At 42.7% G+C, this 25,883-nt stretch overlaps 1 protein-coding gene and 1 non-coding gene across 4 annotated transcripts in view; both read left to right on the plus strand.

The window, feature by feature from the left end:
- The window catches only part of DOK7 (docking protein 7), a 68,607-nt gene that overhangs the window by 16,163 nt on the left and 26,561 nt on the right, over positions 1–25,883 (plus strand). For all 3 annotated transcript variants that reach the window (XM_025211548.1, XM_025211547.1, XM_014522915.2), the window contains exons 5-6: positions 13,216–13,335; positions 23,312–23,419. In XM_025211548.1, the coding sequence (XP_025067333.1) occupies positions 13,216–13,335; positions 23,312–23,419 (228 nt within the window). The remainder of the gene's footprint in view (positions 1–13,215; positions 13,336–23,311; positions 23,420–25,883) is intronic.
- On the plus strand, positions 22,818–22,920 carry LOC112551303. The gene has a single exon (XR_003095590.1). It is a non-coding gene; the product is annotated as a U6 spliceosomal RNA (small nuclear RNA).

The raw sequence follows: 25,883 nt of genomic DNA on the forward strand, positions 1-25,883 counted from the left end.
GCTCGGCACCAGGTTCTTCCCTACCGGCGAGCAGGGGGTTGGGGCTGTGCGCTTTCCCTCACCTTTACTGCGGGGCTGGGGGGCACTGGAAGTAAGTGGGCGGGGAGCCAGCGGGAGCACGGGGCCGCACCGGTGTCCTAGGGCCAGTGCAAGTGGGCCCAGAGCAGGGTGGCAGGAGCATGGGGTCCCAGCTGGCAGGGCTCTATGGAGCCAGGCTGGCTCCCGTCTCTCCCTGCTGGTGCAGCCCAGCCCGGCTCCACAGACCCCTGCCAGCCTGTGCCCCGCTTTGGGCCCCACTGGTGCTGGCCCTGGGACATGGGACCAATGTCCCAATGTCTTGGGACCAAAGACATTGGGACATTGGTCCCAAAATAATGACCAGGGGGCGGGGCACCTGTCAAGGGGCGGGGCTACCCATGCAGCTCTTGACAGCCTGCCAAAACTGAGTAAGCGGCTCTCTGCCCAAAATAATTGCCCGCCCCTGCTTTAAAGGGTAGAATTAAACCTCAGAAGTGCCCTTATAAATTGGAGAACTGGGAAATAGACCACAAACTGAAATTTAACAGAGACAAATGTGAAGTATTATATGTACAGGAAAAAGCTCAAAGTGCAAATATAGAATCAAGAATAACGATTTAGGCAGGATTACTGCCAAAGGGATATGAAGATTATGATGGATCACATACTCAATAGGAGCCTAGGTACTGTTTTTTTTTTTAAAAAAGAAGGCATATGAAATTTTGTGTTATGGTAAGTGAAGCATTGTACACAAAGCATGGAAAGAAAAAAGCAGGAGTCCAGTTTGGTGGACTGCCTTTTAAAACAGATGTAAAGGAACTGGAGAGGATTCAGAGGAAAATGACAAAGGTAAGAAAGCGGTTAGAATGAAAGCTATATGAAGAAAGTTGAAGGAACTGGGCAGGTTTAGTTCTATGAGAGAATGGGAGGACAAACATTTTCAAAATACACTGTACCTGAATGTACTTGAAATCAAGGCTGACATAAAAGAAAGTGGACATATATTCCTGTGCCTTGCTTTCCAAACCATAGGAACAGTAGAACAGTGGAACCAAGTCACGTGGGGAAGTAGTGGAATATCCTGCACTGGATATTTTCAAGAAGATTTTGGATTGGCATTTATCTTAGATGGTTTAGGAATAGTGCATCCTTCATCTGGGTAGAGGTTTAGATTAGATGATTTGTGAAGTTCCTTCCAACCAGTGTTTGACAGATTTGAAAAATGGAAATACATTGGACCTCAAAATTATCATATTTATCAAAATAATTCTATGAAAATGTAGGAATACAAATGTAATTATTTTATCCTTCATGTCTGATCACTTTTCTATGAATTGCAAATACTTTGATCACCATCTAGAACTTCAGTACCTCAGTCAAATACCACCATGGAATCGCACTGTCCTCTGCTACTACATTTGCCTTCTGAAGTATAACTGAATATGTACCTTCAAGTGCATTCATGCATATGAGAGAGGGCATACAGACTCCGTAAAATCATTTAATCACCACTGAAAGATAGTTATTCTTTCAAATGTTAGTGCTCTTTGAATCTTCCTGAATTATCTTGCTTTGGAGATAATTGATTGTACATCATGCCCTCTGTCAGGTCCTCAGTACAGCTTTTGAATCATGGCGGCACTCCCCCACTCTTGGAGCACTCTGATTGGCTGTTTCCAAATAAAGTGTTATGGACAGACAGACACACAGACTTAGGCTTTTATAATATTAGGGGCAGGCAATTTCGGGTGGAGGGCTGCTTACCCAGTTTTGACAAGCATGGGTAGCCCCTTGACAGGTGCCCCACCCCCTGGTCACTATCTTGAGACCACTGTCTTGGGACCAGTGTCCCAGGGCCAGCACTGGTGGGGCCCAAAGTGGGGCAGAGGCTGGCAGGGGTCTGTGGAGCTGGGCTGGGCTGCACCAGCAGGGAGAGAGGCGAGCTGGCTCGGCTCATAGAGCCCCTGCCTGTTGGGACCCCATGCTTCTGCCACCCTGCTCTGGGCCCCATCGGCACTGGCCTCAGGACACTGGTGCAAGCCCTGTGCTCCTGCTGGCTCCCTCACCTGCTCACTCACAGTGCCCCGCCAGTGCTGCGGTACAGGTGGGGGGCAGCGTGCAGCACTGATCCCCTGCTCGCTGGCAGGGAAGCAGCTGGTGCTGAGCATGGGTAAAAGCGGTCCCTTGCTCACTCTGTGGTCGGTGCTCTCTGCTGCAGGTGCTTTCAGCCCACATGGTGCTGTCCTGAGCAGGCACAGGCAGCCACATGTGGGCTGCAAGCGGCTGCAGTGTGGGGCACCAGCTAAGGGGCGGGTGAGGGGCTGCTTTTCCCCGCGCTCAGCACCAACTTGTAACCCACCCTGCTACCAGCCTGGGCCCTACGCTGGCTCCGGGCTTGCTCTTCAGGGCTACATGTGGCGGCAGAAGCTGTGGCCCCCTTGCTTGCCATACCGGGCAGTGTTTGCTGCTGCTGCCCTCCTGGAGCTCGCGCGCTGAGCAGCCCACAGGCGGAGGTGGCAAACACTGCCCAGCTCGGCAAGCAGGGGGGCCGCAGCTGCCGCCGCTGCATGCAGCCCCGCTGGGCAAGCCTGGAGCCAGCACGGAGCTCAGGCTGGCAGTGGGGGCGGGTTAGAAGCTGGTGTTGAGCATGGGGCGGGGAAAAGCCCCTCACCTGCCCCATGGCCGCATCTCGCCCACAGGCCATATTTTGCCCACCCCTGGCCTACATTCACTTATATAGTCACATGTTTCAATATTATTTAATCAGTACTTTTTGTATTAAACATATCTGTTGTTCCTCTCAATTAGCCTCTCCAAATCTTGACTTTAATACTTCTGTCCAGTTTAACTGCTCTGATTTGCAGGAATCTTTGCAGTCATGGTAGGATTTGTCCATACAGGGGCTGCTACAAATTGAACCGGAAACTGACTATTCACAATCAAAGTAGTTAGCTGTAGAAGAGTGAGGGGTTAATGTGCGTTTCACTAGTGCCCAGCCCTCACACCAAATACCTTCATTTATTTACAAGCATTCCATAGCTCTTAAGAAAAAGCAATCTAAACATTAAACATTCTGGAAATGTCATATGGTACAGCAAGCACTACTATATGATCACCTCACCTGGTACTGTTGTGTTCACCTGGCGTTATCTTTGCCTCCTTGCTTTGATTCTGTAATAGAAATTGATGCATTTTTTTTATTATATCTGGTGTATTAATGATCTGTAGCTATGATTTGGAAAGGGATATAGTCTTAGGGTACACTTATCTGATAGTTTAACATATTTTCTCAAAATACAGTGTGATATTAGAGGAAAAGGGGTGTACTTGGTAGCTGTGTTGGTCTGAGACAAAAAGACATAAAAAACTAGAACTCTTGGTTCCAAAATGATACCTTTTATTAGACCAACTGGAAAATGGCAAGAAAATTGTCTTTTTCTGCAAGGAAAGGGACATTTTCAAGAATAGAACTGGAACAACTGATATGGTTGATACTACAAGAAGTACTGATTAAATGATATTGAAACATGTGACCATATAAGTGAACGTAGACCTTATAAGCTTAGTCATTTTTACATAATTAATTATCTTGCATAGTGGTAGGGTTTTGAGGGGTTTTTTAGTGAGTAATGTTGAAGTGTATGTTAGTGTTGTAGTGAGAATATATAGGACTTGTTCAGACATTTTTTAGTAATCAGGGGGTGATAGATCATCAGGAGACTAGACTATATAGATTATATATACTTATTTTTTTATTCAGTAATACATAGGAGCTATCTCATTCACATTATTTACTGCGTTTTGAAAAGCAGAATATAAATTAAGAAAACATTTAAAAAAATCAGGGTATTAGCTATACTATAGTCTGAGTTTATAGATGTATATGAATGTACAGTATGTTGTCTGTACGTTGACATGTCATAATGCATATGTTATGTGCAGTTTCCATATTTACTGAACATGTTAGAAAATAATAGAAATACTATAAGACAAAGCTAGAAGAACACAGTTATCTTTTATTTTTATATTTAAATATAAGGTTTATGTGCTTGTATTTTGGAGTTTCTGCTTTATGTTCAGCTAATATATAGGAACTGTGGACTGGAGGGGAACTCCTGGGTCACTGAGTCCAGTATCCTGTGGTTGCAGACAGCCATGTCAAACAGTACTTTAAAAAAAAATCAAACTATGTGCTGAAAGTATTTAGGGTTCTTGCCCTCAGTATTCCTACAGGAAAGCTGTTAAGAACCTCACTGCCCTGTGGTTGGGAACCTTTTAATTTTCAGCTTAGATTTATTAATGGTCAGTTTATACACATTTGTGCTTGTGCCAATATTGTCCTTTAGCTTAAATAGTTCTTCTCCCTCTCCTATGTGTATCCCTGACAATGTCTTTATAGATAGCAATTATATCTCCTCTCAACCTTTATTTTGCTAGGTAAAATAAGCCTACCTCTTTAGTCTTTTCTTGCAAGATAGATTGCATGAAATATTGTCATTCTAGTAGCACTTTTCTGCACCTGAATTCATCTTTAGTGGGACAGTTGACTGGAATTATGTACAATATTCCAGATAAGTCTCACCAGTGTCTTGAACAATAACATTATTTTTATATTAACTCTAGAAACACCTCTCCCATTATGTTGTATTGCTTGGTTCCTTTAACTTCTATGGTTAAGATGTGCAACTTGCAGCAAATGATAAACACTACAAAAAAGCAAAAACGTGTACATTCAGGTTTCACAAAAAACCTACCTAAGTAAAGAAAAAATCATATTGCTGTAATAAACTATTAGAAATATATAAAAAAATGTAAAAGGATGTCTAAAGTAAGGAGATGAAAATGCATTCCTGTCTAAAAAGGGTCTTCAGAACAAAGTTCAAATTTGCACTCATTTGATGTATACACACGTATTAGCTTTTTGATAGCTAAGCCGGCTTAACCTTTTAAAGTTGACTTAACTGTCGGAACGTACACACACATGTGGAGCAGAGTCGACTTAAATGTGGTGCAAGATTACACACCTCTGAGGTGTATTACCTTGAGTCTCATTAGTTAACTTGACTTGGCTCACAAGATGGCTGCCACTGTCAAGGAGCTGTTCATGTGTACACTCCAATGTGGCTTAGCTTAAATCAATTTAGTTAAGTTAATTTAAATTGCCTTATTATAAGTTGACTTAGTATGTGTGTACACACCCATTAGTTTCCTGATTCAAACAGCACTTAAGTGCTGTTATGTAGGTTTACTTAAGCATATAGTTAGTTTCATGTGTTTAAGTGCTATCTTGAACAGGGATCCTTTTTTATAATCAGAACTTAAATAAAATGCTACTCTGATTAATCATGGAAAAGGTGATGGGACAGAAGTAAGCATCCTTTCATATATACTTAATTCATTCTCCTTTACCTCATCATTCCATTTCTCTTTCTGCCCATGTAGTGACAAGTCTGGGCTTGTTTCTCCTGTTAAGTAATTACCTAGGGTAACTTTATGGAACAAAAAATTTCTTTATAAAAAGCATAGATTGATAGTCTACATTCAAATATTTTGTCTGCCTTCTAAAATCCTGTATTAGGTAGAATATTGGGAAGTATGATTGTTGTCTGCATTTAATTTCTTTATAACATCCTAAGTGGTATACAGTGTGGTGTCTTTTAGTATATTCTTTGTCTTGTTTTAATTCATCACTTTTCTCCCAAGCTAAAGTTCTGACTGGAGAGGAAGACTAACTGCATTTTTTGACAGACTCTATACAAATGCATTTGTTGTTGGATGTAGCTGTGTTCGTCTAAGGACATAGGCAGACAAGGTTCTTTGGGTGAATGTGATATCTTTTATTAGACCAACCCAAATAGTTGGAGAATAGTTATTAAGCAAGCTTTCGGGTTCAAAAACCCTTCGTCAGGCTAAGGAAGTTTCAGCAGTTGGTGTGTGCTCTTCCTGGATGGAATGAAAAGTAAAGAAGCCAGGGGCTGGGCTGGGGAGTCAGTTGTCAGGCAGATTATATTGTTGTTGGATTGAATTGATACTTGTGTGGTTAGGGAACTAGGCTGATTTTTACATGAGAAGTGAATTCATTTTTTATCGTTACTGTAGAAGAGGCATATAAGGCCTGAATACTTCCACAGACACTTTGTGTCTTACTTGTTCAAAATATTTTCCCTTACAGGTATGTTATGAGGATAAATTAATATATGCAAGGTAGTCATAAACTATGACGGCCAAAAATGAACATAAGAGTGAATGCACTTTAATAAATATTATTGATTCAGAATGTAGTTTGAATACAGCTGGCTTAGCACAACTAAACTGTCAACATGATTAATAAGGATTTATGAACCTTGTTCAGCTAGGTAGGAAAACATCTGAGACGATGCTGTTTTTACCGATTTTAAATCAAAAGCATTTTTATGTGAGTAGCTGATTGTTTCTGAAGCTGAAAAAAATGTTCCTTTCTCAATTTCTTTTTCTGTTACCCTGAATGGCACAAGTAATCTTTAGCGCTAGAGACTGGATAGAAAGTAGATTGCTCACAGGGTCGGTAATGACTGGAATGAGAAGCCTGTATGTTGCCTGTAGGTTCATGTGATAGCGAGGTCAGTACCGACCAAAATTGAGTGTTTGCAGGAAGATTCTTGGCCTAGAGAGCTGTGTTAGAATACTTATAAGTGCAAAAATACCCACTCAAATTCAGCATGGGATCAAGATCTCTTACATTCATGTATTTCAGCCCACAACTGGGAAAAGATTCTTGAGTCTTTGCAGTTGCCCCTACCTTCTCTGCCAGTATCTCCATTCTGAGGAAGCAGCCCCTTGAACTCCAGGCTACTAGACTGAGGAGTAGCTGACAGCAGCATCAGTTGTGCTTGTCATGGTCTCACTGATGTTTTGAGGAAAGGGAGAGCAGGAAAATTTTGTGTCTGCTACCAGAAGACTCTTTAGTGGGTGACTCGGAGTGACCCATGTAACCAGAAGAGCTCACCAGCATGTGCAAGTCACAGGGCCTCATGAAGTTGGTTGATAAGAAGGTGAGTGTTGAGGCCTGGACTGTGCATAGAGTTTCTGTTTTCTGCGGATCCCAACTTGCAGGGATTGTTCTACTGCCAGCTTTTGCAAATGCCCTATACACAGCAGGCTCTGGAGTTTTCACATATGCTTGGTGCAATATGGGAACAAGCTGACTAGCTGTTTTTAATGGACACATGTTCACGTCAGGATTGGCACTAATGGGAGCCCCAGTTGGCAGTTTCAGCAGGGAGGCAAAGGCCTGACTGAGCCATGTGGGCTGAGTATCATGTCACCTCTACAGGGGGTCCCTCAAGGTCGGGATTAAAGCAGACTGTTGGAACAGTCTGAAAAACTTGCATGGGTATAATGCAAGTACAATGCAAGTGCAGTGAAGTACAATTCTGTAGCTATAGGACTTCAGTCCCCATGGTTGTCTAAGTGGCTCCTTTCCCAAATAATAAATTTACCAAAAACTTTACTAACTTTCCCTTTTATGCAGACAGGCAGAAAGTCTTGCTTATTCTGGAGTGTTCATGTAAGTTATTTCCTGGTGCGATGCATTTTGATGGTGGGTTTATGGAGCAACTTTTGTTGGGAGTGTGGAGGGTTGTACACAGGTTTAAAAAAAGCCCAGGCACAGTTCAGTAAGACACATGCAGTTTTGCAAGTTTGGTAATTTTAACATTTGGGGGACTGATTGTACATTACCTTACTGCCAACTGTCACTAACTCCTGGCTTAATGTTTCAGTCTTATGTGATTGGTTGCAGCCTGCTTTTCACTTCGTCCCTTATCCATGGAGAGAGAGCTCTTCAATCTAGTAAACAGCTGCATGGTATTACAGTGATGCATACCACATATTCCTTAGCTTCCAAATGCTTGTGCTGTGAACTGTGTTCCAACACATGACTGGGATGTATAAATTTCTAGTAGCAGAGAACTTCTCAATTAGAGATATAGCACGCTCTAGAAAGAAAGAGAAGGTTTGCAAATGCATGGACTGTATTCAGTGTTTAGAAACAGTATTCCAGAAATCTGCATATACATTCATTCATCCTGTAACATTTTACCAGGACTCATAGCTGCTGTTTTTCCTATTGGTAAAGTAAGAGAAAGGACATTATGGCAATGGGCTTGATCAAATCAGATTTAGATCAAATTTCAGAAAAATAGCTTGCTATCTCTAAGAACAGTGTGGCAGTGGAACAGTGGAAGCTATGAGCTCTTCTTCATTGAAGGCTTCCATGCAGAGACTGGAGAGTCATATATATGATGAGATGGTTTAGGAATAGTGAATCCTGTATCTATGTGGACAGTTGGTTTTAATGACCCCGGAGTTCTCTTTGAATCCTGTGTTTCAATGGTTGCAGTCACCTCTTATGAGAGGTGGTCAGATATTTTCATTATGGGGCACATAAAGGAGAAATTTCACTTTACAGCTGCAGGAGTTGCCTTTCTGTTTACTCTGTGTGGGTGTGCTGCTATTAATGTGACTTCACTGAGGATGGCTGAATATACACAGTTCGTTGCTTTTAATTTCAACAGTCACAAGGTTCATTTAGCAACTGTTGTAACAAAGCACTCAGAAGGTCAAGCAGGCAACTGATTTTTTTAAGAAAGCTTTAAGTTGCTGTATCTAATTTTACATAATTTGATTGAAATTCACCTATGTTCAGAAAGCCATCCATGTTGGGGTGCCCTGTGCATGCCTTTGTGGCATCAGACAGGGCATTTTGTGGGCACAGTTTTCAGAAAGAATCCAGAACAAACCCTGTTTATGCAGGGGAGGAGGCATTGTACTTACCTGCCTTACAAGGAACCAGTGCCGGAAAGACTGACAGGGTAAGCTTGGTAGGACAGAGGCCGCTCTTTCACCCCCAACAGTGGGAATCATATCTGCATAGTAGACTTCAGATACTCATACTCTTGGGCACAAACTAACACTTTAGCATGCCCATTTATGTTGCTTTTTGATGGCTTTACTCAAGACCCTTTACAATGGGGCATTAGTATTTTTCAGCATAACGTGATCAGAATGTTTTAGTCTCTTTAGATTGACTCTGATGCTTGAGTCTCCATGTCTGTACATGCAGCCAAAGAGAATGCAACAGGCTTGCTTGCAGGAATAAGACAAATAATAAAATATCATTGTTGCCCCAAGGAGAGTAGTTTTGATTTTGGATTGCCTTTGCTGCTCTAACCTGTGTATAAACCCTTATGTTACTGAAACATAGGTTAGGGTATTAGTAGTTTTCTAACCTGAGTCATGACTAAGGTCTTTGGGGCTTTGTCTCTGCTAGAAGTTTTTGGTTATATGGCTGTGGAGATGCTAATTTAGATTTGGGCTGTTTTGGCCCTTACATGAGTGCAGAGTTTGTTAGAGTAGGCAAAGAGTATTCTTGCCCTCTGAATCGCACCAGCCTTGCACAAATCAGGATAGCATGCAGAGGGAGAATGCCCCGTGCTCCCTAAAGCAAGGGTGTCAGACTTATCTGGTCCCGTGGGCTGGGTGGAGTGCAGCGGGGCCGGTCCACAGACTGGATCAGGCCCATAGACCTCTCTCCCCCAACCCAGATTGTGCTGCACATGTCACCTGCTCCAGCTGGTCTGTGACCTATGCTGCACATGGCACCTGAGTTGCTGGTCTAGGACTGCATCCATGTGGCGACTACTGTAGTCAATCTGGGACCCATATTGCAAGTGGCACCCATGGGTGGTGTGTGCAATGTGGCTCACAGACAGGCTGGAGTGAATGCTGTATGTGGTGTCTGCCTGGGACTGGCTGGGCAGGGTGCTGCTTGCAGCACAGATCCCAGACTTGCCAGAACAGGTGCAATTCTGGACTAGCAGGGGCAGGCACTGCATAGCATGCATCCTGGAGAGGATGCTGTGTGTGGTGTGTATCCAGGGCCCTGCACACAAGGCCCACCTGGCATTCACCCTATGGGTCAATTCAGACCCAGGGGCAGCACCGGGGGCTTTTCAGGTCAAGCCATATCTTTGACACGTTTACCCTGAAGTATCCTCCTTTTCACTGCATTCCCTAGGCTAGTATAGCTTAGCACTGTTCCCAGCGAAGTCACTAGTGAGCTGTTAGGCAAGACTTCTAATTGTGAATAAATAACAGGCCATAGTAGTTGTGGTTCAGTGGTAGACTCCGTGTCCGTCACATGAGAGACCTGGCTTTGATTCCTGGACACGCACGTAACTACAGCCATTGAAGCACTGAGCGTCTGGACTCTGACATTTGGATTCTGTCTCAGTGGCCTAAAGAGGGAATGGAAATTCTGGGCAGCCTCCACTCCTCCGTGCTCTTGCCTAGACATACATGCCGAAGGTCTGGGTGACCTCTCATGCATAGGCCATGATCTAGAGGGATCAACGTTTGTCTAGTGCTAGTTTGCTTATCCACACCATGGGACACAAGCTTCTGCAGCTTGCCCTTTTAGTATGCTTCTGGTTTACCTTGCAGGGACCTGCAATAGTTCTGTCTCCATTCCCACTCACTCATTGCACTTTGTCCTGAGCCTGCCAATTATGGCAGAGGCTTTTGGGATGTGAGCTGAAGTCATTTTTTACTTGAGCTGGATTCAAATGGCAGCCTACAAATAAAAGGTTTTATAGGGTAATTGCAAGTCTCCTGAGCCATCCAGTCTGCTATAACTTGTGCAGTTCAGTGCTTGCCTGTTTGATTTATTTATCTAATGATTCTCATTCTAATTTTGTTTGGTGCTATTCTTAATGAATGGAAAGCAAAGTATCAGAACAGAATGAAGGGTAAAGATCTGATGACAACTCATAGAATCACATTACACTGTTAATAATAGGCACGCATGACAGGTCCTAGTTGTTTGGTAAGGAGGGAAATGAGTACACTGTTTATTAATTTCTTATACTGTATAAGAATAATTCTGAAAGGATCAAATCTTGTTTCTGTTGACAACAGTAGGCTGAATTATTCTCTTTGCTATAGTGATGTTAATGTGGAGTTACTTTAATTTAATTTAATTGAAATTACATTGGCTATGCATAACACTGGAATAATTGAGAACAGAAATAAGAAGTGAATGGAAGCTTTGCTATTGACCTTGTTGGAATCAGGAGTTGGCTCTGGTTGATCATAAAACTTTTGATGTTTTTAATATTTTTTAAGCTTCTCAAAATGATTTTGTTGTGTGGAGACCATATTTTCTTTGAACCGATAGTTCTCAGACAGCGGGAATCTAAATAGGTGGAAGTGCAGGGCTGGATTGTAACCCGCACATCTGAGCAGACCTCTCTGCTTCCTCTTCCTTCATGGTGTCCTGTGGCCAACTCAACAGATACTGAGCAAGTTTCTGTTCTTGCACAACTAGATCATACTGTGTAGCAAATGCATTTACCTTAATTGCACTTTGATTATGATAATTTATGAGCTTGAAGAAAGATAAACTGGTCTGGTCCATATAGACCACTAATCACCAGTATATCTAGGAGCTGTAGTAGATAACAACTAGACAAATCTTTACAAACTACAGGCAAATTCAGATCCAAAATTTATGATTCTGAATGTAAGGCCTGAATTGGAAACTCTAATGCTAATACAGTTTTTAGCATTAAAACTGGAAGGGAAACTTAATTTCATGGTTAAACCATTTCTCACTACAGTAAAAGCTGTGTTAACTGGCATTTTACTAACTGGAATACTCTATTAACCAGAATTTCCAATATCCCCCAATACAAATCCTCACTTTAGCAACCAGAATCTTTGCTGAGTCTATCCAGCACGTGCATCAAGTATTTCTGTTGTTTGCATTAGTTAGTGATGCTGCTGATAGAGGAGCTTCTGGGAGCCCTTCTAGTTGATAGCTGCATAGGTGGAGGGAGAAAAAAATGTGTGTGTGTGTGTGCGTGCGTGCGCGTGCGCGCGCATGGGGGGCTGAGCACGCATGTGCGTGTACAGTCCTCTAGGCAGGAAAGTCTGCGGGGGAAGGGGTGGGGGGAGGAGAAAGGGATCTGCGTGGGGCAGGGTGGGCTGCTGCTGTGGGCTGGGGCCTGCATAACTCTCAGATAACCAGAATTTTTAGATAACCAGCACCCCCTTACCCCACTCATGCCAGATAACAAAGCTTTTACTGTATTTTAGGGATCAAGATTAGAGCTAATGTGCAGGGCAGATTATCTCATTTATACCTATTGTGTAGTTCTTATACCCTTCTCTAAAGGTCTGGCTTTGCTACAGTTGGGAATAGGACCTGGGATTAGATGGATTTTGGGTTTTACCTAGGATAGAAGTTCCTAAATATGAAATTGAAGATTCAGATCTGAAATGGAACATTTAGCCCAGTCTCAAAGAGTTTGATTTCTGCAGTTCATATCTGAATATGTAAATCAATAAGAGCTGGTCAGAAATTTTTTGGTGGAACTTTTTCCTGTTGAAAAATGCTGATCCAATGAAATTGAAATGCATTTAATCTTCTGTGTGTGTCATCTGCATGGTTTCCTTGCAGGTGGCCCACCTCCCTCAGTCCACTAGGTAGGTTGCCATAGAACTTAGGAGACCAAGGTTCCTCATGGCTTTTTGGCTCCCAGCTCTGCAGAAAAACTGCTGTGTTTCTGAGCACTTTAGTGCTACCAGTTTCACGTGGAAAAATTTTTTTAAAAAGCAGAAATAAATATTTCTATTTTTAAAAGCATTTTTGTGACTTTTCTTCTGCAAGAAATGTCAAAACTTTATGATTTCATTTCAATGTGGAATGACTTTTATTTAAATTTTCAGACATGTCCTATGCAATGGGAATCCTGAGTCTTGAGCTACCCTAAAATAAATCTCCTGAGTTCTAAAGCAAAAATCTGACAAAGCTTTGATCTGAGAATTTTAATTTGCAAATAAGATTAGAAGACTCAGGCAGCTGTCGTTGCCCACTGCTTGGATTTTGACTTTGTTTAATTGCACAAGTCTCAGAAGGTTAACACAGGCGGTAGAAATGATTAGATAGTTATTGAATTTGCTTTTGGTTTTACAGCCCAGAGTGTGTTGACCTTCAATTTGTTCCTTTTACTCCCCCCCACCCCACCAACATGTTTCGTTAGGTTTTTTTTTTCTCGTGGCCAACACATTCTTTTGATCACTATTACAAATGTTTCTTATAAATATACCTCTCTTGTTTAAATGGAAAGTCTGTATTAATGTTATGCTTTCTTGCAGGGGCTGGTGTTTTTTTCCTTTCTTGTGCTGAAGGGGAGCAGATCAGCTTTCTGTTCGACTGTATCGTTCGTGGCATCTCCCCGACGAAAGGCCCTTTTGGGTTGCGTCCAGTCCTACCAGGTTAATATAGGAAGTATAGAGTAACCATGCAAAGTAGGAACTTGCTATGTCTAGCACTTATTGCTCTGATTGGAATTACAGCTTGCAGACACCAAGGGCATGGAAAGTGCAAAGTGGTTTTCATTCTGAAATGTCACAGTGCAGATTTATCAGTTGAATGTACCCAGTTTCCCCTGCTGCTCTGGCTCATTCATACTTCTGTGGCTGCTGGCCTTTGCCATGTCTTATCTATTTGTATTAAAATATATTATTTTGAATAGAGATGAACCCAAACCAGACCTGGTGTTTAAATACTCACAGTTCAAGCCTAGGCCCCCATCTTTATCTGGCAAAGCATTGTTTTATTAGCAATTTACTGAATCCAAGCCCTGGAGCACCAACTTTGCAGCATTTAAAGTTCGGAGCCTATTTCAAATCCCTCTGTAATCACTGGGGAAAAAAACCACTTGAATTGACTTTAGAGGGCTTTTGACCAGGCCCCTAGACTTAATCTGAATTTTACAGTGTGGCATCTTCTCTGGTGTGTAAAGATTAAATGCCTTTTTTTCTATTTCATGGTAAATGCTGCCTGCACTGTAATGTTCAGAGAGGAAATTAGATGTGATCGTAGGGAATCCTATTGCCTTCTTGTTTTAGTGGTTGAGGAAATGTAATATACAGTTGGAAGGAGTGCATTAAGAAGGGCAGGAAGGTGGAAAATGAAACTATAGAAAAATGGCTGTGAAGTGTCCCTGGGGGGAGAGGGAGCATTTAGAATGGTGGGAGGCAAGATAGAATTTCACATTTGAAGCAAATGTTCTTTGCACTTCCATGGTAAAATGTATTTTAGTGTTTTCATCATAAGAGTGCTTTTACAGGATTTATTCACTGCTGCAAGCACACAAACTAGCTTAGGACTACTTTAATAAAAATCTTGGGTGCATACAGGGTAGGCATTGTGACATCTAAATCTTAGGCTCCTGGACCCTGAGAATCCAAAGCCCAGAATTAGGTTTTGGGCTTCCTGTATAGGACATCGGGTCAATCAGGTACCTCAGAAGCGTGACCCAAAACCTGCCTGTGACAGGTTCTGAGGGGCAAACACCTATAATTGCTCCTTCAGGCTAAGTACAGATAGTCAAAAAAAAGCCCAAGGCTAAATCAATTCAGTCTTTGCAGGTTAGTCTAAGGTGTGTAGATTGAGCTGATAAGCAAGTGAACAGACATTCACTTTTGATTCTGGAAATGCAGCCACATGCCTGCAGTAGCTCAGACCAGAAGGCAGGGAGTGCTAGAGCCTGGCTTCCTGCTCAGCTGGAGGAGATAGCTTGGGCCAAAGCTAGCCTGCCCACACTGTGAGGGGGATCTTGCGGGGGAGGCGCAAAGCATCCTGGGAAGCTGGAGGACTGTGAGGTAACTTGAATCTGGAGGGGTTCTGGGACAGAAGTTCAATAAACCAATTTAATTTGAACCGGTTAAATCTGATACTACATGTATCCAGGTTTATTTTAAATCGATTTTTACCATTTTGAAGCAGTTTATGTGCACTGAACTTCTGTTGTGTTACAGATTTGAAGTGGTTTGTGTGTAATTTCTGTTCCTAGGCTCAAAGAATAGGGTAGGGCTCACTGTTTCCCTTGAAAAGCTTAGGCACTTAGGCATGAGGAGGAGGTGCTACTGCTGTTTGTCTTTTGTACAATAGCCTATTGGTTAGCCCACACTGTGATGGCGTCTCCTGAAGTGGGAGACCTGGGTTGTAAGTCCTCCTGAGCCTGAGAGTGTAAATCTCCAACCAGAGTGCCCAAGCTACCAGGCTGTTATCTGGGTGTTATGGGGAAAGGTTCTGCTGTTTCTCTGAAGCTGTTTCTGTTGAAGCTATACCACTTTGCAGTAAGGAATGCAGAATCCACGGAGCCAGGAAGAGACCATGTCAGAGGGAGGACAATTCTGCAGCTCAGTATCTGGAGCACTCGTATGAGAGCAGGAAGCCCAGGATTTTAGGCCCTGATCCCAGGACTCTCTATGTGTTCTTTTGGATGAACCTGAAATAATGCTGGAGGCAGGGACCCAAGCCTACCCCTTGCACCTGTGAAAGTTTTTGGGGTGCAGTTTTCATTAAACTCATACAAGTCAAAGAATTGTAATATATATAAAAAAGCCATAGTATGATTAAGACTAAGCAGAGGTGGGAGAAATGTGATGTTGAATCTGCTGTTCTTACCAATAAATGTTGTTTTCCCAATAGTAAAAAGAAATGTTTGTCAGCTCCTCCTGCATGTTTTGGTAGGAGACTGTATGAAAAGACATAACTTTTAGAGCCAGCCACATTCCTGATCATAGAACTATAGAAAATCATAGGAAATTAAGGTTGTAAGGGACCTTAGGAAGTCATCTAGTCCTTCCCCCTGTTCAAACAAGGACCATCCTCAACTAGATCACCCCAGCCAAAGCTTTATCAAGCTGGGTCTTAAAAACCTCCAAGGATGGAGATTCCACAACTTCTCTGGTTAACCTGTTTCAATGCTTTACTACCCTAATAATGGAAGAGTTTTTCCTAATATCTAACCTTGCTGCAGATTGAGGCCGTTGCTCCTTGTTCTGTCATCCACTGAGATCAGTCCTGCCACCACTGAGAACAGTTTAGCACCATCCTCTTTGGAACCACCCTTCAGGTAGTTCAAGACTGCTATTAAATCTCCCCTCAGTCTTCTATTCTTCAGACTAAATAAACCCAGTTCCCTCCATTTTTCATAGGTCATCTGTTCCAGCCTCTTTGTTGCCCTCCACTGGACTCTCCAATTTGTCTACATCCTTTCTGTACTGGGGGCCCAAAATTGGACACAGTACTCCAGATGTGGCCTCACTAGTGCTGAATAGAGGGGAAGAATCACTTATCTCAATCTGCTGGCAATGCTCCTACTAATGTAGCCCAGTATGCTATTAGCCTTGTTCATGACAATGGCATGCTGTTGGCTCATATTCAGCTTATTGTCCATTGCAACCCGCAGGTACTTTTCTGCAGAGCTGCTGCTTAGCTAGTTGGTCCCCAGCCTGTGTGGGATTCTTTCATCCTTAATGCAGGACTTTGTACTTGTCCTTATTAAACTTCATGAGATTTCTGTTTGTCCAATACTCCAATATGTTGAAGTCTTTCTGAATCCCAGCCCTACCCTCCAGTGTATCTACTACTCCCCCCAGCTTGGTCTCATCTGTAGACGTGCCGAGGGTACACTCCATCACCTCTCCCAGGTCATTGATGAATATAGTGAGGAAAACTGGTCCCAGTACTGTCCCCTGGGGCACTCCACTAGACTTCAAGCCACTGATTACTACCCTCTGAGCCTGAGGATCTAGCCAGTTTTCTGTCCACCGTACAGTCCATTCATCCAACCCATACTTCCTTAGCTTGCTTGTGACAGTGTTGTCCAGCAGGTCTTCTCAGGTGCTTGAAAAACCATGTCTGAGAATGGATGGAACATTCTCAGTCTTCATGAAAAAAAGTGACTGATAAAGTCCATCATCCAGCAAAACTCTAGCTAGACCCTTTGCTGGTATAACTAAATAAAAAAAGCAACCTTCCCCCCCCACTTCCAATGTCTAAAAAGAGATATGAAACATATTCTACGTGAAGCAACCCGATTGTGGTCTCTTATTTTGTCTTATAGGAAACATAACTTTGCATAAATCTACATTTCAGTCCTGTATTTATCGTGTCATTTGGAAGCTTGTATAGAACTGCTTAATATATATAGTATATATTATACTGACATAACACTACGCTGTGCACAATGCCGGTGATTCAGCTGCAAACTAAATTTCTTAATCGACTATTCCATTACACAGAATATACTGTATTACTTGGAAAGGTCAAGTCATCACCAGCTGCATTCTGTATCTGGCAAGAGTATCAAAATCTACCAAATCTGTTGAAAGGGATAAATTAAAAGAATTAATCATCCCTATACCTCAGTTTACTAGATCAGAACTTCCTTGCCAATGTTCATAGGATTATAGGAAAGTAGGGCTGAAAAAGACCTCACAAGGTCATTTAGTCCAGTCCCTTGCTCAAGGCAGGATCATCCTTGACTAAACTATCCTCGTCAGGTGTCTGTCTAACCTGCTTCTGAAAACTTCCAGGGATGGACACTTCACAACTTCTCTAGGTAGCCTGTTCCAGTGCTTGACTATCCTCACTCAGAAAGTTCTTCCTAATCTCCAGCCTAAATATCCTCTGCTGCAGTTTGAGGCTATCACTCGTAGTCCTATCCCCTAGGACCTCAGCTAAAAGGCTCTTTTGATCCTGTTTTCTAATTTCCCTTCAGATATTTGAAAACTGTTATCTAATCCCTCCTAAATCTTCCCCAGGTTGTTAATATCTGCATTAAAATTAAGTAGTGCAAATCATGCTCAATACAGTCTTCCTAAGTGCCCTGTTTCTGAAATCTGATTTCCAGAATTTGGTTGTTTTAGAAACTTAGATGTGAACCAGATTTCTGTCTTCTAATTTGAATTTTGAATCCTTGCATTTGGCAACACCCCTGACCACTGAAAACTTAAAAACATGTTTGAAAGACTCCTCAATACTTTCAAGAAGAAGGCAAATAGACCCTTTAATGTTCCTACGTGTTACAAAGGGCACATTTTTACAAATTTAGTGCAGAACTTGGTGCAATAAAAGGAGGTAGATTGACAGCACGGGCTGAGACTGCATTCTTCTCTCCACAGAGCATGTATTGTCTGGGGAAGCTACGCAGTAAGTTTGCTCAAACTGTCCTTCCGGTGTGTGTTTGGAAAGAAGGAAGGGTGATGAACGTCTGCTAACCTTGTATTTGCAGAAAGTTCACATAACCCTTTTCTAAGGGGAACTATATAATTGAATATTAACACGAGGAAACTTCAAGGACACAAGGAACAAAACTTATTCTAAAACTGCCCCATTTTCCTGTTTTTTATTTGTGGTAGTGTTAAAGTGATTGATTAACAAGTGTCCAATTTCTAAAAATGTCAGTTTAAACTGCAGATGCCAGCAGGCACATAGCTACACTGAAATGACCATTGCATGCCTAGGCAACTGGTTTGAGCTTCCCATACTACTTCCCCTTCACTCTTGAAGCTTCAGCTGAAGAGCATGTCTTACCTACCCACTCCCCCTGTACACGTATGACCAGAAAATGCTGAAACCGATCTAGAGGTAGCCTGTGTTGCTACTACTGAGCTCTGTGTCTTTGTTGTGCTGAGGGGTAGCAGCGGTAGATGTCTCCACAGGGGTTTTTGTACCTCAGTGTTTGGTTTGACACAGTGAGGAGTCAAGTGTATGGGTGGAATATTTTTGCCCCATGTTGGCATTTAAAGGGGTGCAGTAAAGAGGTGTACACATATACTTTGGTAGCTCAAATGCAGGAGCTCTATGTATAGTTTAGCCATCCAGTTCTGGAAATTGTAGTTTATTAGTAGAAAAATCGATGTCATTTTGGTACAACTGTATTTCCCAATTGCATACCTTTGTGTATAGAATTGTTTCATAGTTTCATAGTAGCTAGGGTCAGGAGGGACCTGAACAGATCATCTAGCCTGACCCCCTGCCACAGTCAGGAATGAATGCTGGGTTCACAAGACCCCAGACAGGTGATATTAAGCATACACTGTGCTTGAATAACTACTGAAATGCTTCCAAATGGAACATCCAGACAAATATAATTAACCTCTTGCCCATAAATTCAAATAAATATTTAGAAAGAAAAGATGCACTACTTCATTCTTATTAACTATTATCACGTAACTTTTATTTCTAGAGCTTTGATATTTGTTATCAGCACAGCATAAGCATGAAAGGCAATTTTTGCCTCACATCATGCACGTGTGAAAGAAAAAAATCTAGTCAAATAGCAAAGAAGACCAAGCGGCTTCAGCCTGTAGCTTTTTAATGAGGCAAAAAAGCTTTCAGAAGTTATTTGACCACATTATTTCTGGGGTAACTCTGTTAGCAGTGTGGGTAGTCATCAGTGAAGCAACACTTCCAAACGGGCATGAGGTGCTAAATAACAATAAATGGATGAGATGGTGGAAGACTAAACGTTAATCTTTTAAGAGTTCTGCATTTTAAGGACAAATTTGAATGAGCAACAGGAGGTCTTTTGATGAATTGATGAATGTGTCGCTAATCTTATATCTGCTGAAAGTTCACTTAACCTTTTTCTAAATGGAACTCTGTAATTAAAAGTTAACATGAAGAAAGTTTAAGGACACACCGAAAGAGATAAATTGGGAAACTGCCCCATTTTCCTAATTTTTATTTGTGGAAGTGTTAATTTGACTAATTAAAAAGTGTCCAGTTTCTAAAAGTGAAAGTCTAAATGCATGTGTCAGTAGGCACATAGCTACAGGGTACTATATCCAGGGGAATTATCCATCAGCTGTTGGCTCTCTTGTAATTCTCTCTGGTCCTCTACACATGATACAAAGGGATCAGAGTGGGAGAGAGGATCTCATAAGAGCAAAAATCTGACTTAAATTTGCAAAGGAAGGAAGAGATTTAGTCTTTGGTTCCGTCCTTGACTAATTGTGTAAAAAAAGCAACATAACATAGTAATACTTTTTATGAAGCCCACAATGCAAGAACATCTCCAGTAGCTCCTGATTTATTTTAATTCATAATATTCCAATCTGTAGGTGCTTATTCCACACTCTTTGAGTTTTGAAATACATGAATACATTTGTATAGTATCAAAGTATTTAAAATAGCCCACAATAGACAACTCAGCTGGGTCTAATGAGTGTCCACCAACACTAATGATAAAAATAAAATCCCTTTCATCAGAGGCATCTCAGTCAGTTTAACCTTCATGTAACCCCTGCCTTACTGAATGGGAAAGGAGTGGTAGGAGAAGGTTTCAGGAAGGAAACCAACCTTTAGACCATTTTTCTTTAGAAATGATCAGGTTCTTTTTCAGTATAAGTATAAGCCTTAGCAAGGACTCACTGAGGTCCAAAAAGGGCTGAGTTTTCAGGAGAGTGGGGTGGGATCATAGAGCTACCTAAGATATGGTATGAAAAAACCTTTGGAGATATATCTGAGACATGTCAGTCACTGGCAAGAAGGAATTGTAATGTTAGTGTATGTGAGGATGGCGTGGGGTTGAGATGTGACATAAACTTTCTCCAGAGAGTGACACTGAGGTTGCTTACACAAGTGACATTTTTTACATGATTGGGCCTCTGAAAGCACTCTGCAGCTGTGACTTAACACACATGCATGGTTGTAGAGTGCTTTTAAAATGGCTGATCATGCAAAAAATTAACTCTGGTCAAATGAAATATTAGATTAAGGTGCTCTAAAGCAGAGCGCCTTAGGTAACTTGTGTTCCCTCCAGGGTTAATTTTCATGTGAGGGTGGGGCTGGGCTGGTGCATGTGTACCCCAGGGCTGTCAGTGGGGGAGAGAGGGAGCAGCAACGCAGAGCTGCCAGCTGCTTTTGAAGGCCCAGAACTGATGTGGGGGGAGGGGGCAGGGTGAAATTTTTGTCTCATTGACCCCCTAGCTATTCTGGCTAGGGTATTGGGGAGAACTGATCTGGCAAGGGGGCTCCATTCCATCCTGCTCCCCACCCCCAGCTCTGGCCATTCAAAAGCATCTGTCCACTCTGTGCTGCCACTGTCAAGAGGCCTGGATGGGGGGGAAGGAAAGGGAGCCCCCCTTGCCTCGCAGGCCTGGCTCAGCTCCCCACAATCCCCAACTGGGCTAGCTGTTGGGGCCCATGAGGCAAGGGTCTGTTGGGGTAGGATGGGGGGGGAACTCTAACTCATGGCACTTTATGTAAAGCACTGTGAGTTAGAGGGAGGCCCTGAACGTCTGTAGGCACCCTGAGGCCTCCTCCACACGTTAAAGGTATTGCACAATTAGCTGGTTAATTGTGCAGTTCACTGAAAGCAGGTACATGTGCAAAGTGCCTATCATACCTTAAAAAGCTGCAACCAGCTATCAAGTTAGACCTCAAAAATGTGTACTCATTTTATAGCTGGTAGGTATCCAGCTTTAATCTGCATGTATAGCAGGGTCTCCCCTGTGGCTGGGAACTGTCAGCTGACTGGGCTCCCAGCTGTGGGGGGTGCACCTTGCCTAGCCGGGGCTGGGAGTTCTGCAGCTGAGAGGACTCTCGGCCCTGGCAGCTGCCAACTCTGGGTCCTGGCAGTGCCCTGTGGCTGCTAGGACCTAGAGTCCCACACCTGCAGAAGTGTTCTGGCAGCCACGGGGCATGGCTGTGATCTAGCTCTAGGGGCACATGGAGCCCCCGGGGCTGAGAGATGACAGTTGCTGTGGCCTCCCATCCCTAGGGGTGCGTGAAACTCCAAGGGCTGGGAGATTGTGGCTGCTGTTGTCTCCTGGCCTTGGGGCTACACGAAACCCCTGAGGCTGGGAGATGCTGGCAGCTGTGATCTCCCAGCCCTGAGCTCACAGAAGCTGCATCTCCCAGCTGCAAGTGTGTGTGGGGTGCACCCACAGCTGGAAGATCTTCAGCTAAGGGGGCTCCTAGCTACAGGAGCTTGCTTCTTGCTGGTGCAGGGGGAGCCTGGCTTGGCCTGATGGGATCTAATGCGTGATCCCACAATCATGCCTCCTGCTGTGCACGTGCAGCATGGCAGGAGGTATGATTGTGAGGACTGCGCATTAGATCCATTTTATCTTTATCTGCACATGGAGAGGGGCCTTGATAGACTGATCACTTCTTTGTGAATACTTTAAGCCCTTGCCCTTTTATAGCAACGTTAAAGTTCACTATAAAAACGGACAATATGTAGTGTGGCCAAATGATTCTCTCATTAGCACCAAAGATGCAGATCAGAAGGGATGGAAAGCCCACCTAGGTGAGGTTCAGAATTACAACTTTTTTACTGAGAAATTTAGTGTTATCACATGCAGTTAAAAAATTGTGTCAGGGCATGGAGCATGGGAGATGTTCTGATTCAGCTCATTTCCTGGGTAGCCTTTGTTGTAGGGGTTCCTAAGTAACCCCAGCTGAATTGTTAAACTTACCGTTTGTCCGTTATTTGTGGAAGTGAATCTCTGTACAGATATATTGACAACTGAGGGAGTGAATTAAGCCCAAGTCTTTGAGAATAGATAAACAGAATGTAATGATGTGGAAACCTTGGCTTCTCCAGTTTGAAATTGCTTGTTAATTCAGCCAGTTCATTAACAGTAAGTTATATTTCCAATTTTTCTTTGTCTCTTTATTAAATGTTTCCATGTAGTCTTGTTACAGATGATATTACAACCAGTATGAGCAGGAACACTGAAAGTGCAGTTGTGCAGAAGCTAATGTCTCTTGTAACTCGCATTCACTTCTTTTCCTATTGAATTACAAGAGCTACTGAAACAGAAGTGATAAAATGAGTTAGCAGACCATATCCATTGCAGCTGCTCAACATGACACACATTTTAAAGCTGTTTACAATAATCTGTCAAATTGCTCTCAAGACTATAGTAATGATTGCTTCCAACATCTGGTTCCATTGTGGTGCATGGCTGGAAAATAAAACGGTATAGAGAAAAGTGGCATGTTCCCTACGAAAGGATCACACACATGTTTGTGAAGCATTCAGTATTTTTTCCCCAGTAAGATGGCAGGAGCCTCTTTCATCAAAACATTTATGGTAGAATGACCAAAACTAGATAATATACTACAGGGAATGGTTCTGTACTGGCAGGGAGATGTCCTAGATGACCTATTTGGTTTTTTCTACCTGTAACTTCTATGAGGTTAGATACAGGGTATCTTTTTAAATAGCTGGCCTCAGTCAACACATGTGGTAGCAAAAATCAAGTATTTTAGGGAACAGTGATACCTCAAACATATGCCAGTGTTTGCTGAAGTCCTCTGGTAGAAAATACAGGACAACAGTAGATAACGGAGAATGTGGGAGGGTTTATTGGTATTTTCTTCAAATACTTTCATTTTTTTTTCTTTTACATTCTAATGTGTTTATTTCTTTTTTTTAAGACCCAAGCACAAATCCAACCTATTCAGAAGAGAAATTGGTCCATGAAGCATTGCAGTTAGAGAAACGCTTGAGCTTACTATCCCACACAAGTCGTCAGGGCAGTGGAGGTAAGAAAAATAAGCTATATTACAAACCAGAGAGGCTTCAGAAATGAGAAAATGGTATCATTTTAAATTGTTGAACCTTTTTAAAAATTGGACATGCTGGTTCATTATGTTGCCACTGCTCTAAGGGCATTAATTAAAGCTTGTTTGGAAATGATGGCAATATTTCACTGGGTCTTGGATTAGAGTCTTGAGTGCCTATACAAGAAGGTGTCAGCATATGAGTAGTAAGTAAATCATAGAATCATAGAAAATGAGGGTTGGAAGGGACCTCAGGAGGTCATTTAGTTCAACCGCCTGCTCAGAACAGGACCATCCTTAACTAGATCATTCCAAGTAGTCCAGTCAGGACCTATGAGTAGGGGGTCTACTCAACTCAAGGAGGCAGCTGGCTGATTTTGCAGGCAGATTGCAAGGCCAGCTGTAATTTTCAAGGGCTTATCATGGCTGGGCCCCCGCTCCCATGCGACTGATTGGCTGAGGGGCACTGGTGGCCCTGCCCCTCACCACTGATTGGTGGAGAGGAATGGGGCCACACAACAGGCAGCCCTCTCAGCAAATCAGAGGTGAAGGGTGGGGGCGGCAGCCAGCTTGTCTGCTCTGCCCTTCCCCTGGGAGGGCTGCGCAGCTGGGAGGACTGCTGGCTCCTACTGGGGAGCCAGGATTTTATTTTTAGTAACTATTTTTTTTGCCCTGCAGATTTCGCAGAGATCACCTGATTTTGTGATTTCAGTAAAATCTGCACAATTACGATTTGGCTAAGTTCCTACTTATGCAATAAAGTGACGTTTGAAGTTCAGTGTGTCTCTGGCAGATGCAGTTTTCCCATACTTGTGGCCTGTAGCACCCAGGTGAGTTCTGAACACACTGCAACAGGGGACAGGTTAGAAGATGAGCAGGGGCAGGGTTGACCACCGGCATTAAAGTTCAGCAGAATTGCAAGGACTGGGCTCGATTTTTGACAGGGGTCAAAACTATAAGTCTTACAGGATTGTTGTTTGGTGAGTGTGTGTTTGAGGGTGACTTTAAGGTCATCTCTAATTAGCAGCATAGACATACCTTAAATGTCTGCTTCTGAGTATGTTTAGGACCACCTCAGTTTTGATGGTGGTGAGCAGTTAGACACTTGGCTAATAGCTGAAGTTCACTGGGATTCACAAAGTAGGCATTTCCCTGCCTGTCTCACCTGCAGGGCCCAGTCTGGAAGGCATTCTCAGAGCATATCTGTGAGAGTGGGCCAATACAACACAGGTTGGGGAGACGATATTGCCCTAGTTTACTATCCCATAACTTAGTAGTTAGAACATCTCAGAGAAGGGAGACTCAGGTACATATTCTTTTGTCTGAGGGGACTCCCACATCCATGTTTTCCACCTTGGAAGGTGCACCAACCACTGTAACTGAGATCAGAATTTGACTTTTAGGACCAGGTCTTTAGGTGACGAGCAGAATACACCCACATACATTGCAGAGGATCTGATGCATGGGGGCCTATTATTAACATCAAAAACAGTGGTGTGCCCTTTTTCTCCTCCCCCACCTTGAATTTCAGTTCTTACATAAGGGAAAAATAGTTTCCTCTTCCACTTGTGCTACAACAGGGAGAATATAGGCAGACAAGGTTCCTTGGGTGAATCTGATATCTTTTATTAGACCAACCCAAATAGTTGGAAAATAATTATTAAGCAAGCTTTCGGGTTCAAAAACTCTTCGTCAGGCTAAGGAAGTTTCAGCAGTCGGTGTGTGCTCTTCCTGGATGGAATGAAAAGTACAGAAGCCAGCGGCTGGGCTGCTATGCATATAAGACAGGTAGTCAGTGAAAATGTAGATTGAGTTGTCAATGGGTGAGAGACAGGCGGGGGGGGGAGAGAGAAGGGGGATGAAAGTGGAGAGATACCTGGGGAGTCAGGTGTCACGCAGGTTATAATGTGTCATAAATCCAATGTCTATATTTAGTCCATGATTTTTAGTATCCAGAAGGTTGATGAAGTGGAGTTCATAGGCTCGTCTCTGGGAAGTGTTGTGTAAGTTTCCCTTGAGGATCAGGACTGAGAGATTGGAGAGAGAGTGGTTTTCTTGTGAGAAATGTGCCCCCACAGGTAATTGGGTATTTCTGTCTTTGATAGATTTCCGGTGTGCATTCATTCTGGTGTGCAGTTGTTGTCTGGTCTCTCCTACGTATTTTCCATCAGGGCATTTGGTGCATTGGATGAGGTATATTACATTTCTGGATGTCCTTAGACCAACATGGCTACAACCTACATGCCTGTAACAACAGGGAGAAGGCCTTTAGACATGATAGTAGTGTTTTGCTGTCCTTACCATAACAATTCAAAGCCTATCTGTTCCACTGCCATTGTGAATTCTTACAATATGTATGCACACCATTAAAATTATTTCTGTAATTTCATTTGCTAATTAAAATAATTCAATTTTTAGTCCAAATGTGTCATGGGAGGTATATACA

The sequence above is a fragment of the Alligator sinensis genome, unplaced genomic scaffold (genome assembly GCF_000455745.1).
Source record: "Alligator sinensis unplaced genomic scaffold, ASM45574v1 scaffold851_1, whole genome shotgun sequence".
NCBI classification, from domain to species: Eukaryota; Metazoa; Chordata; order Crocodylia; family Alligatoridae; genus Alligator; species Alligator sinensis.